Source organism: Elephas maximus, chromosome 7 (assembly GCF_024166365.1).
Source record: "Elephas maximus indicus isolate mEleMax1 chromosome 7, mEleMax1 primary haplotype, whole genome shotgun sequence".
NCBI classification, from domain to species: Eukaryota; Metazoa; Chordata; class Mammalia; order Proboscidea; family Elephantidae; genus Elephas; species Elephas maximus.
The window spans coordinates 117,501,382-117,515,108 of record NC_064825.1 but is presented as its reverse complement, the minus strand read 5'-3'; the positions used below and the strand labels follow the sequence as shown (position 1 = coordinate 117,515,108).

General features: G+C 38.2%; 1 protein-coding gene across 1 annotated transcript; it reads left to right on the top strand.

Moving 5' to 3' along the window:
* Positions 1-462: 462 nt before the first annotated feature.
* Positions 463-1,416, top strand: LOC126079879 (olfactory receptor 5AP2-like). The gene has a single exon (XM_049891239.1). The coding sequence runs from the start codon at positions 463-465 to the stop codon at positions 1,414-1,416; it is 954 nt and encodes a 317-aa protein (XP_049747196.1).
* Positions 1,417-13,727: the final 12,311 nt, after the last annotated feature.

The following is a 13,727-nucleotide window of genomic DNA, read 5'->3' as shown; positions in this document are numbered from 1 at the left end:
GACATTGCTAATTACTGTTTCTGACTTTTAATATTTTGTATTCATTTTATTAGTACTGGGAGGGCTATTGAGTGGCCTGAATTAATTTGATCATATTTCTTCAGAAGTTCTGCCTGTAGAGTATATTTATGTATTAATTAATCTTTTACAAATAATAAAGAGCGTTACATCTTAAGGATTTTTCCCTGTTATTATTCAATAAATGATTAATACCAGAAGAAACTTTAGTTTGTGGTTAATGTTTACTAAGTTACTTGCTCAAAAACATTAGTTAGTATGCAGCATACATAGTAATCAGATGCAGCTCTTTGGGGCTTAATGTCAAGTTCAGCACAGTTTTTACTATGCTTTTCATTTTTCACTCTTCTGATAGGGTACACATGTATATACGTCAGTGAAAAGATGTTTATAGCTTGTTACGTGTTCATCCAACAAAATGCGATGTTCTGTCTTACAGCTCAAATGATAAGGTACATGAAAGAGACCCAAGGTGGGAACCAAACAGAAGTGACAGAGTTTATTCTCTTAGGACTCTCAGACAACCCAGATCTACAAGTTATCCTTTTTGTAGTGTTTCTATTAATCTATATGGCTACTATAGTAGGCAATTTGGGGATGATCTTGCTGATTAAGGTTGATTCCTGTCTCCACACTCCCATGTACTTCTTCCTCAGCAGCCTCTCCTTTGTTGATGCTGCCCACTCTTCTTCTGTGACTCCCAAGATGCTGATGAATCTTGTGACTGAGGATAAGACCGTTACTTTCAAAGAATGTGCTGCCCAATTCTACTTCTATGGCTCCTTCCTTGGGACTGAGTGCTTCCTGTTGGCTATGATGGCATATGACCGCTACTCAGCCATTTGGAACCCCCTGCTATACCCAGTTCTCATGTCTGGGAGAATTTGCTTCATACTAGTGGCTACCTCATTCCTTGCAGGCTTTGGGAATGGAGCCATTCACACAGGGATGACTTTTAGATTGTCCTTTTGTAGATCTAATAGGATCAACCATTTCTACTGTGATATTCCACCTCTGCTTGAAATCTCTTGCTCTGACATCTACATCAATGGCATTGTCACCATGGCTTTCTCCACTTTTAATGTCATCAGCTCTGTTGTTACTGTCCTTTTTTCCTACCTGTGTATCCTCATCGCCATCTTGAGAATGCCCTCAGTAGAAGGCAGGTACAAAGCCTTCTCCACCTGTGCCTCCCACCTCACTGCTGTCACCATATTCTTTGGGACGATTCTTTTCACTTACTTGCGCCCAACATCTAGCTACTCAATGGAGCAGGGCAAGGTTGTCTCTGTCTTTTATACTGTGGTGATCCCTATGCTGAATCCCCTCATCTACAGTTTGAAAAATAAGGATGTGAAAGAGGCCCTAAAGAAGGTCTTACAGAAAACCATACTGTGAAGCCATGGTAAACATCTTCCTGTTTTGTGGAAGAACATGTATTTTCTTATTAATTTTATTTCTGATTACTTATGATCTTTACTTGTATTAAGAGAGATGATTTAAAATGAAATGTCCTGTTTGTTTTCTCTTCATATCTTAAACATATTTACATGGGCCTATCTGATGCTTCAGCACAGTAGGTGAGGCAGTGTCTGGTAGAATATTTAAACTTTTGGAATTGACTGCCCTGGGTTTAGGTTCCAATTTCAGTATTCGTTCTGGTCAACCTGTTTTACTATATCTACATTGAAGTCTCCAGTTGGATTCCAGGAAAACAGAATGACAAAATGGATTAGTGTGCAGGAAGAGTTATTGCAGAATGCTCCCAGAAACAATACCTGTAAGGGAGAAAGGGAAGCCGGATTGGGAAGAAGTTGAATAGTGATGAATTTACAATAAGCATGAAGCCAATTTTACATCTACTGTCCCCAAGCTCCCTGGAGCTCTGGAACTAGTATGGCCTTTCAGTGATGACCAAACTTCTGATAAAAGAGGCACATATTTTCATCCACAATGACCAGTTCTGGTCGTGGGCTACCAACTGGGAGGGGTCATAATCTTGGGCAAGGAAAATCCTTAAACCATAAGGAAATTTCCTGAGAGGAACTCAGCTATGAGCATCTATTTGCTGAAGTATCTGGCAGATGAGGAAATTGTTACCTTGAAAGGCACATCCAGGTTGTGTATGACTGCTTTGCTATAAATAATAACAGTAATTCCACTCACAAGGATGCCAAGAGCACCAAATAAAATCCATGAAAGAATGTTATCAGAAATAAAAAATATGAGACCCACAGCAATGCTGCACGCATATCTTATAAGTTTTGTGGGTTAATTGGAGTATTTTAAAGGTAGTAATCACTGTGCCGTAATTTTTTATCTTTTCTGCTCTCAAAGTTTCACATAATTTTCAATAAACATTTGTAAATTATCTATCTATTGCTTTTTGTAGTGGAAAGGAGTGCTGTCACTATTTAAGCAATGGGACAACAGCTTTCTGTGATAAGATAGTATGGCAAAAGAGGTCTAAGTAATTATCTGGACATAAGTAAATGTGTATGTGCTATTTTTTTTTTCCATTTCCACCATTCACTTCATACCATGACAGAGAACAATAGTGTTCTGGATGTTTCAAGTGAGACCGACTCTCAGCCACCTCATCCCTGAAAAATTTGTTAGAGTTCGCAAAGGAGAAGTTAACTCTTCTCATCCACCCCATCTTCTGTAAGCACAGGAGCAGTTCTCCCATCTCCCCATAACTTCCACCTTCTCTCAAAGATATCCAGAACTGTATCATGCCTGACATCCATCTTCGCTCCTCCTTTTATTCTAGCTCATCTACTCTAATACCCATCCTTTAACTGCTCCTTACTCATCTAACAAAAGTGCAACCTTATCATTATCCATTATTGCTCTCATGTGCACATTTCACTTATGACTCATGGCCTAGCTGAGATTTCAATGTCCTCATATAATCATTCACTCACAATCACAGTCAGTCTCATGGTTCCAATTTCACTCTACTCATCTGGGAAACCCTGGTGGCATAGTGGTTACAGCTGCTAACCAAAAGATTGGCAGTTCAAATCTGCCAGGTGCTCCTTGGAAACTCTATGGGGCAGTTCTACTCTATCCTATACGGTCGCTATGAGTCAGAATTGACTCAACGGCGCTGGGTTTTGGGTCTACTCATCTGACTACATTCCAACTTAGGTAAACTTAATCATCTATTCACTTTGGTCCTCCACTTAAGGTGCTTAGTGCAATTAGAGGAAAGCCCTCAGCATTTCATTCTCTGTTCCTGATCTTGCCTCATATTTTATCTTACCATGTATAAACAATCAGATAAGATTGCCCCCATATTACCGTGTTAAATCTTTATGCATATGCCCTTCCTTAATGGATAATGTGTAAGATCAGCTTTTTCACGTTTGAAGCTTTCCAAACACTTTGCTTCTCTCTAATTATATATCTATTCTCCCCAAGCATTAGTTTCTCATACTCAACTGGAATATCCTCATTTGTTTCCAGATATGGTCTAGTATTATCCCTCTTAACAGTGTTCTTGATTGAAAACCCCATCCAGCCACAAACCTATTTCTATGCTCCCCTTCACAATTAATATCCTTAAAACAACTATTCTAGTCACTGTCCCTGCTCCCTCAGGTTTCATTTACACCTCAACGCACTCCATTTGTGATACTGTACCAGCACTTTATTGACACTATTCTTGTCAAGGACACAGAAGACTTCCACACAACCACATTCAAAGTTACTTTCTTCCCTATTTTCACTTGATTTGTCAGGAGAATTTGCCACAATTGATGTTTCCATCTACCTTGAAACATCCCTCTCTAGGTTTCTCTATCACCTCACTCTTCTGATTTTCTTCCTCCCTCAACAGTCACTTCTTCCCAGTCAGCTTTTCTGGCTCTTCCTCCTCCTAATTCTGACCTCTAAATCTTGGAACCAAAGGATTAACCAAAGGCATTTGATTCTCTAGCTCTACCTATGTCTCTGGTGATTTAAGAAGTCTACAATGATTTGCAAATTCATATTTTCAGCCTTGACCTCCCACCTGAGTTCCAGATTTGTATATTGAATTGAAAACCTGACACCTAGGGATTTTCGACTCATGAATGGATTTGGAATTTAGCTTTCCTCACTTAGTTATCATGCTCAGCCACCTATAAAATAATGAGATATTTTGTGCAATTTGGCACGTTAGCTTCAAATTTATATTTTATTGGGCTTAAAGTATCCTTTTCTGTATTGTTGCAAATTGTCTTTATTGTCATACTTCCTTAGTTTATGTTTGGAGCAAAAATGCGAACTCTTTATATTTGTATTTATTCAGAATTCATTTCCAAAACTATTAATTGAAAGATTAGGATGAAACATGAGCTGGAGATATAGCAGGAAAGAAAACAAAGTTCTTGATCTCATGTTCAAGTAGAGAAGACTGTACTGTCTATATCAAATGTGTGTGCGTGTATGTATATTTGAGTGTGTCACTCTCAGATTTGTCACATGTAAATATATATGCCTGTGTATGTCTTTGATATGGAGATGTGTGGTGTTTGAAAAAAAGTAAAGCAGACAATGGAATAGGGAATGGTGGAGTGTTGTTTTGCTATTGCAGTGCTGTCAGAGAAGAACTGTCCATGCAAATAACATTGGAGCAAGACCTGAATGGAGAATTGGAATAATGTGATATTTATGTATACGGAAGAACATTTCAGACTTTTTGTTGTTGTTATTAGATGCCATTAAGCCAATTAAGACTCATAACAACTCTTTGAACAACTGATCAAAACTGACTGATCCTGCACTGTCCTCACAGTCATTGCTATGTTTGAGTCCATTGTTACAGTTACTGTCAATCCTTCGTGCTGAGGGTCACCCTTTTATTCACTGACTTTCTACTTTATCAAGCATGATGTCTTTCTCTAAGGACAGGTCCCTCCTGATAACATGTCCAAAGAACGTGAGACGATGTCTCTCCATTTACATTTCTAAGAAACATTCTGGCTGTACGTCTTCCAAGATAGATTTGTTCATCCTTCTGGCAGCCCATGGTATATTCAATATTCTTCACCAATACCATAAATCAAAAGCGTCAGTTCTTCTTGGCTCTTCCTTATTCATTGTCCAGCTTTCACACACATATGAGGTGACTGAAAACACCGTGGCTTTGGTCAGCCACACCTTAGTCCTCAAAGTGACATCTTTGCTTTTAACACACGAAAGAGGTTGTTTACAACAGTTTTCTCTACGAAGTACATCTTTTATTTCTTGACTGCTGCTTCCATGGGCATTCATTGTGATTCTAAGTAAAATGAAATCCTTGACAACTTTAATATTTTCTCTGTTTATTATGACGTTGCTTATTGGTCCAGTTGTGAGGATTTTAGTTTTCTTTATATTGAGGTGTAATTCATATTGAAGGCTGTAGTGAGCTGAAATGGACTTCTACTGGCCATTTTGATTGAGACAATCTTATGGCCTACTATGCTGTGAATGACAAATCGAAGAGAAATGGCGTCATATTCATCATCAAAAAGAATATTTCAAGATCCGTCCTGAAATATATTGCTGTCAGTGATAGGTAAAATACATATATCTACCAAGAATACCAAGGAAACCCTGGTGGCATAGTGGTTAAGTGCTACAGCTGCTAACCAAATGATCGGCAGTTCGAATCCGCCAGGCGCTTCTTGGAAACTCTATGGGGCAGTTCTACTCTGTCCTATAGGGTTGCTATGAGTCGGAATCAACTCGATGGCACTGGGTTTGGCTTGGTTTTGGTACTAGGAATACCATTTAATATGATCAGTATACAAATTTACACACCAACTACTAATGCCAAAGTTAAGAAAACTGAGATTTTCACCAGTTTTTGCAGTATGGATTTGATTGAACATGAAGTCAAGAAGAATTGATAATAACTGGTGATTGGAATGAAAAAGTTGGAAACCCAAAAGAAGTATCGATAGTTGGAAAACACAACCTTGAGTATATCTCACCTGAATTTGGAGAGAATCCCAAGTATATATTTGACACATTGAACAGTAATGATTGAAGACCAGATGAGTTGTGAGATGACTTCAAGGACATCACACATAAAGAAATTAAAAGGCCATTAAAAAGAAAGGAAAGAAAGAAAAGATCAGAATGGATGTCAGAAGAGACTTTGAAACTTGATCCTGAGTGTAGAGACGCTAAAGTGAACTGCTGAAATGATGAAGTAAAAGAGCTGAACAGAAGATTTCAAAGGGTTGCTGGAGAAGACAATGAAATGTACCAAGACCAGGAGTTAGAAAACAAAATGGGAAGAAATTGCTCAATGTTTGTCAAGCTGAACACACTGAAGAAAAAATTCAAGCCTCAAGTTGCAATATTGAAGCATTCTGTGGGAGAAAATGTTGAACCACACAGGGAGCATCAAAAGAAGACGGAAGGAATACACAAAGTCACTGTATCAAAAAGAATTGGTCGATGTTCAACCATTTCGGGAGGCAGCATATGATCAAAAACCCATGGTATTAAAAGAAGAAGCCCAAGCTGCACTTAAGGCATTGGGGAAAAACAAGGTTCCAGAAACTGAGGGAATACTAATTAGATGTTTTGAAAAACTAATGCAGGCCTGGAGATGCTTGCTGACATTTTCCAAGAAATTTGGAAGATAGCTATCTGGTCAATTGACTGGAAGGAATCCATATTTGTATCCATCCCAAAGAAAGGTGATCCAACAAAATGTGGAAAGTATGAAACAATATCATAAATATCACACACAGGTAAAATTTTGCTGAAGATCATTCAAAAGTGGCTATAGCAATACATCAACAGGGAATTGCCAGAAATTCAAGCCAGATTCAGAAGAGGGCACAGAACCAGGAATGTCATTGCTGTTGATAAATGGATCCTGGCTGAAAGCAGAGAATACCAGAAAGAAGATTACCTATTTTATTGACTATGCAAAGGCATTTGACTATGTGGATCGTAAAAAAATTATGGATATCATTGCCAAGAATGTGAAAACCAGAAAATTTAATTGTGCCCATGAGGAACTTTTACATAGATCAAGTGGCAGTCCTCTGAACAGAACAAGAGAACACTGGATGGTTTAAAGTCAGGAAAGGTGTGGGTCATTGTTGTATCCTTTCACCATACATATTCAATCTGTATGCTGAGCAAAAAATCTGAGAAACTGGACTATATGAAGAAGAATGTGGCATCAGGGTTGGAGGAAGACTCATTAACAACCTGCTTTATGCAGGTGACACAACCTTGTTTGCTAAAAGTGAAGAGGACTTGAAGCACTTAGTGATGAAGACCAAAGACCACAGTATGGATTACACCTCAACATAAAGAAAACCAAAATCCTCAAAACTGGACCAATAAGCAACATCATGATAAACAGAAAAAAGTTTGAAGTTGTCAAAGATTTCACTTAACTTGATTCCAAAATCAACAACAATGGAAGCAGCAGTCAAGAAATCAAAAGACTCATTGCATTGGGCAAATCTGCTGCCAAAGGCCTCTTCGTTGTTAGGTGCCATAGAGTTGGTTCAGACTCATAGCGACCCTATATGTACAACAGAATGAACATTGCCTGATTCTGTGCCATCCTCACAATTGTTGCTATGCTTAAGCCCATTGTTGCAGCCACTGTGTCAGTCAATCTGGCTGAGGGTCCTCCTCTTTTTTAATGACCCTCTGCTTTGCCAAGCAAGATGTCCTTCTCCAGAGACTGATTCCTCCTGATAACATGTCCAAAGTATGTAACACGTAGTCTCAGCTTTCCTGCTTCTAAGGAGCATTCTGGTTGTACTTCTTCCAAGGCAGGTTTGTTCATTATTTTGTCAGTCTACGGTACATTCAGTATTCCTTGGCAACACCACAATTCAAAGGTACCAATTCTTCTTCTGATTTCCTTAGTCATTGTTTAACATTCACATGCATATGAGGCGATTGAAAACACCTTGGCTTGGGTCAGGCGCACCTTAGTCCTCATGGTGACATCTTTAAAGAGTTTTTGCAGCTGATTTCCCCAATGCAAGGCTTCTTTTGATTTCTTGAGTACTGCTTTCATTGCTGTTGATTGCGGTTCCAAGTAAAATGAAATCAGTTCCTGATTATATGCTACCTCTTGACATGGTTGAATGTCAACCAATTTTTTAGATCACCTTTCTTTGGAATAGGCATAAATATGGATCTCTTCCAGTCTGTTGGCCAGGTAACTGTCTTCCAAATTTCTTGGTCTAAATGAGTGACCACTTCCAGTGCTGCAGCCACTAGGTGAAATATCTCCATTGGTATTCTGTCAATTTCTGGAGACTTGTTTTCCCAATGCCTTTAATGCAGCTTGGACATCTTCTTTCGGTACCTTCAATTCCTGATCATGTGCTACCTCTTGAAATGTTTGAATGTCAACCAGGTTTTTTTTGGTGTGGTGACTCTGTGTTTTCCTTCCATCTTCTTTTGTTGCTTCCTCTGTTGTTTAATATTTTCCCCTTAGAACCCTTCAATATTGTAACTTGAGGCTTGAAGTTTTTCTTCTGTTCTTTGTGGTTGAGAAATGACTACAGTAATTCTTCCCTTTTGGTTTTCTAACTTCAGGTCTTTGTATTCATCATTGTTGTACCTTACTTTGTCTTCTCGAGCTGCCCTTGAAATTCTCTGTTCAGCTCTTTTACTTCATCATTTCTTCCTTTTGCTTTAGCTACTTGAAATTCAAGAACAAGTTTCAGTGTCACTTCTGTAATCCATTTTGGTCTTTTCTTTCTTTGCTGTCTTTTTAATGACCTCTTGCTTTCTTAATATATGATGTCTTTGATGTTTTTCCACAGCTTACCTGGTCTTGGGTTGTTAGTGTTCCACACATCAAATCTATTTTTGTATGACCTCCAAATACAGGTGGGATATACTCAAGGTTATATTTTGGCTTTCGTGGACTTGTTCTAATTTTCTTCAGTTTCAACTTGAACTTGCTTTGAGCAACGGTTGGTGTGTTCCACAGTCAGGCCCTGGTCTTTTTTTCAGGGATGATATTTAACTTTCCCATTGTTTCTTTCTATAGATGCAGTTGATTTGATTCCTATAGATTCCATTTTTCTAGGTGCATGAGTATAGTTGCCATTTATGATGTTTAAAAAAGATATTTACAATGAAGAACTCATTGTTTGTGCAAAATTCAATCAAGTGATCTCTGCCATTGTTTCTATTATTAAGGCCTTATAGTCCAACTACCAATCCTTCTTCTTTGTTTCCAGATTTCTCATTCCAATCAGCAGTAATTATCAATGCATGGTGGTTGCATGTTTGTTCATTTCAGGCTGCAAAAGTTGGTTAAATCTTCAGTTTCTTCATATTTAGCCTTAAAAGTTGGTGGGTAAATTTGAATAATAATTGTATTAACTGGTCTTTCTTCTAGGTATGTGGATATTATCCTATCACTGACAGCATTGTAGTTCAGCATAGATATTGAAATGTTCTCTTTGAGAATGAATACAACATCATTACTCTTCAAGTTGTCATTCCTGAGATAGTAGACCATATGATTGCCTGGTTCACAATGACCTCTCCTCCCCCAGGTCATAACTAGAGGAGACTAGAGACAAGTAATAATAACAATAAATAGTAGTTGCTATTTTTACTTACCCCTGGTCTCCTCTCCTTATGACCAGGGGAGGACAGGCTCATCAGATTCTCCATTATTCATAACGTTGCCTGTGATGGTTAAGGTTGTGTCTTAACCTGGCTGGGCCGTGATTCTCAGTGGTTTGGCAGTTAGGATGTTGTTTGCTAGCTATGTAATAATGTAGTTACCTCCATGATGAGATCTGCTATGAGCAGCAATCAGTTGAAAGCCAGTTTCCTTGGGGGTGTGGCCTGCATCCAATACATATGGACTTTTTGGCAAACCTCACTGCTCTTTGCTTATTCTGGATACTGGATATTGCCACCTGTTCTTGAGACTTGATTTAACAGCTTGTTTGCTGATCTTGGGTTTGTCAGCCCTAGAGCTATGTGAGTCAAGAGAATCGTCTTACTTGACCCAAGGACATGGGACTTTCCAGCCCTACAGCCCCGTGAGTCATTTCCCTGATATAAATCTCTCTTTCCCTCTCTATATATGTGGTTCACTGCTTTTCCTTGTCTAGAGAACTCAGCCTAAGACACTGCCTCATCCTCTGATGCATGTAAGCTCCTTGAGGGTAGAGGTAACATCTTTTTTAGCCAGGATTCTCTCTATTAGTTGCTTAATAAATATTTGTTGCTAGTTTATTGGATTTTAGATGGCAAAGTTCTCCATAAAGGGTCTCATTTTAACCTAATTTTCCATGTTTCATCCTTAGGTCACCCAGCTTACAACCCTGTGTCCAGTGTGAATTCTCAGAATGGTTCCTTGAAATCACATATCAATCTAAGTTGAGATGGTTTCCAGCTGAGTGCCAGAGACATATAGCATTGTCTGTTGCCTCTTCGAATGACACTAAAGCTATAATCGTACATTGGTTCTTTGTTTATTTTGAAACTTATCCTGAAGCTCCAGAGACTGGAGTGAGTTTCTTCATGTGGTAGTGCTAGGTCATGGTAAGAAACACAGGATGTAAGGACTCTATGTTGATAGGAACTTATAGTATTTTCCCTGCAGGCTATCTTTCTTTCCTGTCCTCCACCACCACTACCAAAAAAAAAAAAAAAAAAGAGGGCTAAGCTTAACCAAAATAATACAGGATTTTCTGAATTTCTGGAGATGAAGCAAGACATCTCTTAATTTTTTTCCACAGAATCTAGATTAAATTGCATTGATTAAATGGTACTGAGAGAGAAATTAATTAAAGGGAATGCCTTCTCAAAGCAACACGAATAATTTTAATGATCATTAGATATTAAAACCTATTTTAGTTTCACTCTCTGAATCTTTAGATGGGAGATTCATTTGGGCAATGGAGTACTTGATAAGTCTCAATCTACTCTATGTGGGCTGATACAGTGTCACTGAAAAAAGGAAGATGAAGAACCTCAACAAGATGGATTGACAAAGTGGCTACAACAATGGACTCAAGTATAACAATGATTGCAGGGATGGTGGAGCTCTGGACAGCTTTTTGTTCTGTTGTACATAGGGTTGCTATGAGTTGAAACGGACTCGATGGCACCTAACAACAATAGCATGTGGGCAAGAATGTGGAGATGGAAGAAACTCTATTTATATTCTGTGTGTCCTAGGGGTTAAGCTAAAATTTGCACTCACTTTATTTCCTTATAAAATAGACATTGGTATTCCCATGTGGAAATGACAAAAGCTGAGACATAGTGAGATTTAGAGAAACACCCAAGTCACACAATCAGTGAGCCAGAGGGCCAGGATTCCAAGCTAAGACTGTCCTTGTTCTCTCTACTGCCACATGTCTCCTCCACTGAGACACTTTGTTATGCTCCAGATAGCACATTCTCTTATATGTACATGGAGTCCTTATAGAAATAGCACTAACCTTGTACTTTGTAGATTTAGTTTTTTTTTTTTTTTTAAGAGAATCAGACCACCAGCCACCAGGGGTTATTAGAGAAAAATATTTAAATTTGATTGGAAATGTTGAAGTAAAAATTCATTCTCCACTGAGCCTGGGTGTCCCAAGGGTGAAGGAGAGAACTAAGAAAGAGAAACGTGGTTTCCTTAGTTTCAGAGGGGAGAAGTGAGTAGATTACAATGAAATTACATCAGATATGCTGTCCCCAGAGACCAAAGAACAAGAAACATATCCTAATTAAAGTAAGTCAGAATGTTCACTCCAGAGTCTGCTCTGAAGCCTCTGCAGTTGGAAATAATTGCCAACAATATTACAGCTGAACTTCAGTGATATACAGGGAGTCCGTGGGTTAAGAACGAGATACAATGCATTCCTAAGTGTGTCTTTAAGCTGTATTTGTAGGTAAGTCAGAACAGGTACATTGGGTTCTTATGTAGCCTTACTTTAGTGCAAGAAAAGTCTCAAAGCCTTGTAGATGGTTTAAAAGCTGCATGTGCAGTAAGTGAAGGGGATTGTGATGAAGAATTTTGTTCCTAGTAAGGGTCAGCTGTTGGAATCCACCAGCTGCTCCTTAGGAACCCTATGGAGCAGTTCTACTCTGCCCTATAGGTTGCTATGAGTTGAAATCTACTTGATGGTAATAAGTTTTGGTTTTGGTTAGGAGTTGTACATTAATTGGAACTTACTGTTTGGGGATTTACTGTACTCTATATTTTGAAATGTGTTTCGCATTGTTATAAAAATTCTCATACTTTTCTTTAAGGAAAAGTAAAATCAGGAAAGAGGGGAATTTTACTGAATGTAGAGTAAGTCTATTACAATGGGGAAAGTGTAAAGGTTCTCTTTTTTCCTGTCTAATATGATAAAAAAAAAAAAAAATAGATGACCTTTAAAGTCCGTTCCATCTATGCCTCCTGTTTAACCTGGGGGAGTTAGAGTGAGTGTCTCATCTAAGATAAGGAATTTTGTATTTTTTTTTTTTTGCTTTGTATTTTACGGTGAATTTATACTTAAACTGGAACAAGCAAAAGAAGCAAATAGAACTCAAGCAGTTACAAAAGGTGAGGAACTGTAAGAGAATACATTTCTGTTCTTTAGAGTCATTAATTTGTGGTATTTCTCTTACAGCAGCACTAGATAACTAAGACAGCCTATCATGCTCCTATATCCTAATGGAAACTTGTTGGAGACCATATAGATGCTTCTGTATATGACAGTGTTTGTGAAAACACAACCAATTCTTGCCCACCCTTCTCCCCAGCCTTGCTCAGTAGATCCTTTATTCCCAATATTAGCAAAAGTATTTTGTTACTTTGTCCCAAATTTCAGTTTTAGACAATATCAAATATTTCCCTGCTGTGAGTCATAAATGATTTAGCACTTCTGTACTTCCCTTGGTGCAAGGTGAAGAGCTCAGCCGCTAGCCAAAAGATCAGCATTTCAAATCCACTAGCCACTCCTTGGAAACCCTGTGGGGCAGTTCTATGCTGTCCTGCAGAGTTGCTGTGAGTCACAATTAACTCCACAGCGCTCGCGTTTGGTTTTTGGGTATTCCCTGTGGCATTTGTCAGCTGCCTTTTTTTGTGTTAGGTATAAAAAAAAAATTTTTTTAATATCATTATTTTTGATGTGTTCAGCTTTATAACAGCAACATTCTCTTCTGCAGCCACGCTTTTCACAGATTTATGTGGATTCAATGTTTAGTTTATTAAGCAGTATTTTTCTATTTAGTTCTTGGTTTGCTAGATTTTATCATCAGTTATTTTAAGAAGAGCTCCTGAGTGTAATATTTTCTGACTTCCTACATCATCTTTTTTGTCTGTTTATTGTTCTGTGCTGAAATGACAACTTGTTGGGACATAACATTCTTGGGTCCTCCTGTCTAATCCAGACCTTTGCTGACATTCCACCCTTTTCTTTTGGTGTGGAATAAATTCTGGAGGAGTCAGAGGCTAGTCTGATTTTTTTCCCCCATATGGATGACTTGCTTTTTTTTTTCCTGAGATAAGTGAATAATTCTTTTTTTATTCATTGAAGTTCAAAAACCTAGTATAGATATGAAACAAAAAAACCAAACCCGCTGTCGTCGAGTTGGTTCTGACTATATAATGTGATGTAAATTGTTCTGTATTAATTATTATAATATTTGGGGACTAACCTTTTGAAAATACAGGCTTTGCACGTATACGAGATTTTTTTTTTATGCCTTGTTTTAACATTTATTACACC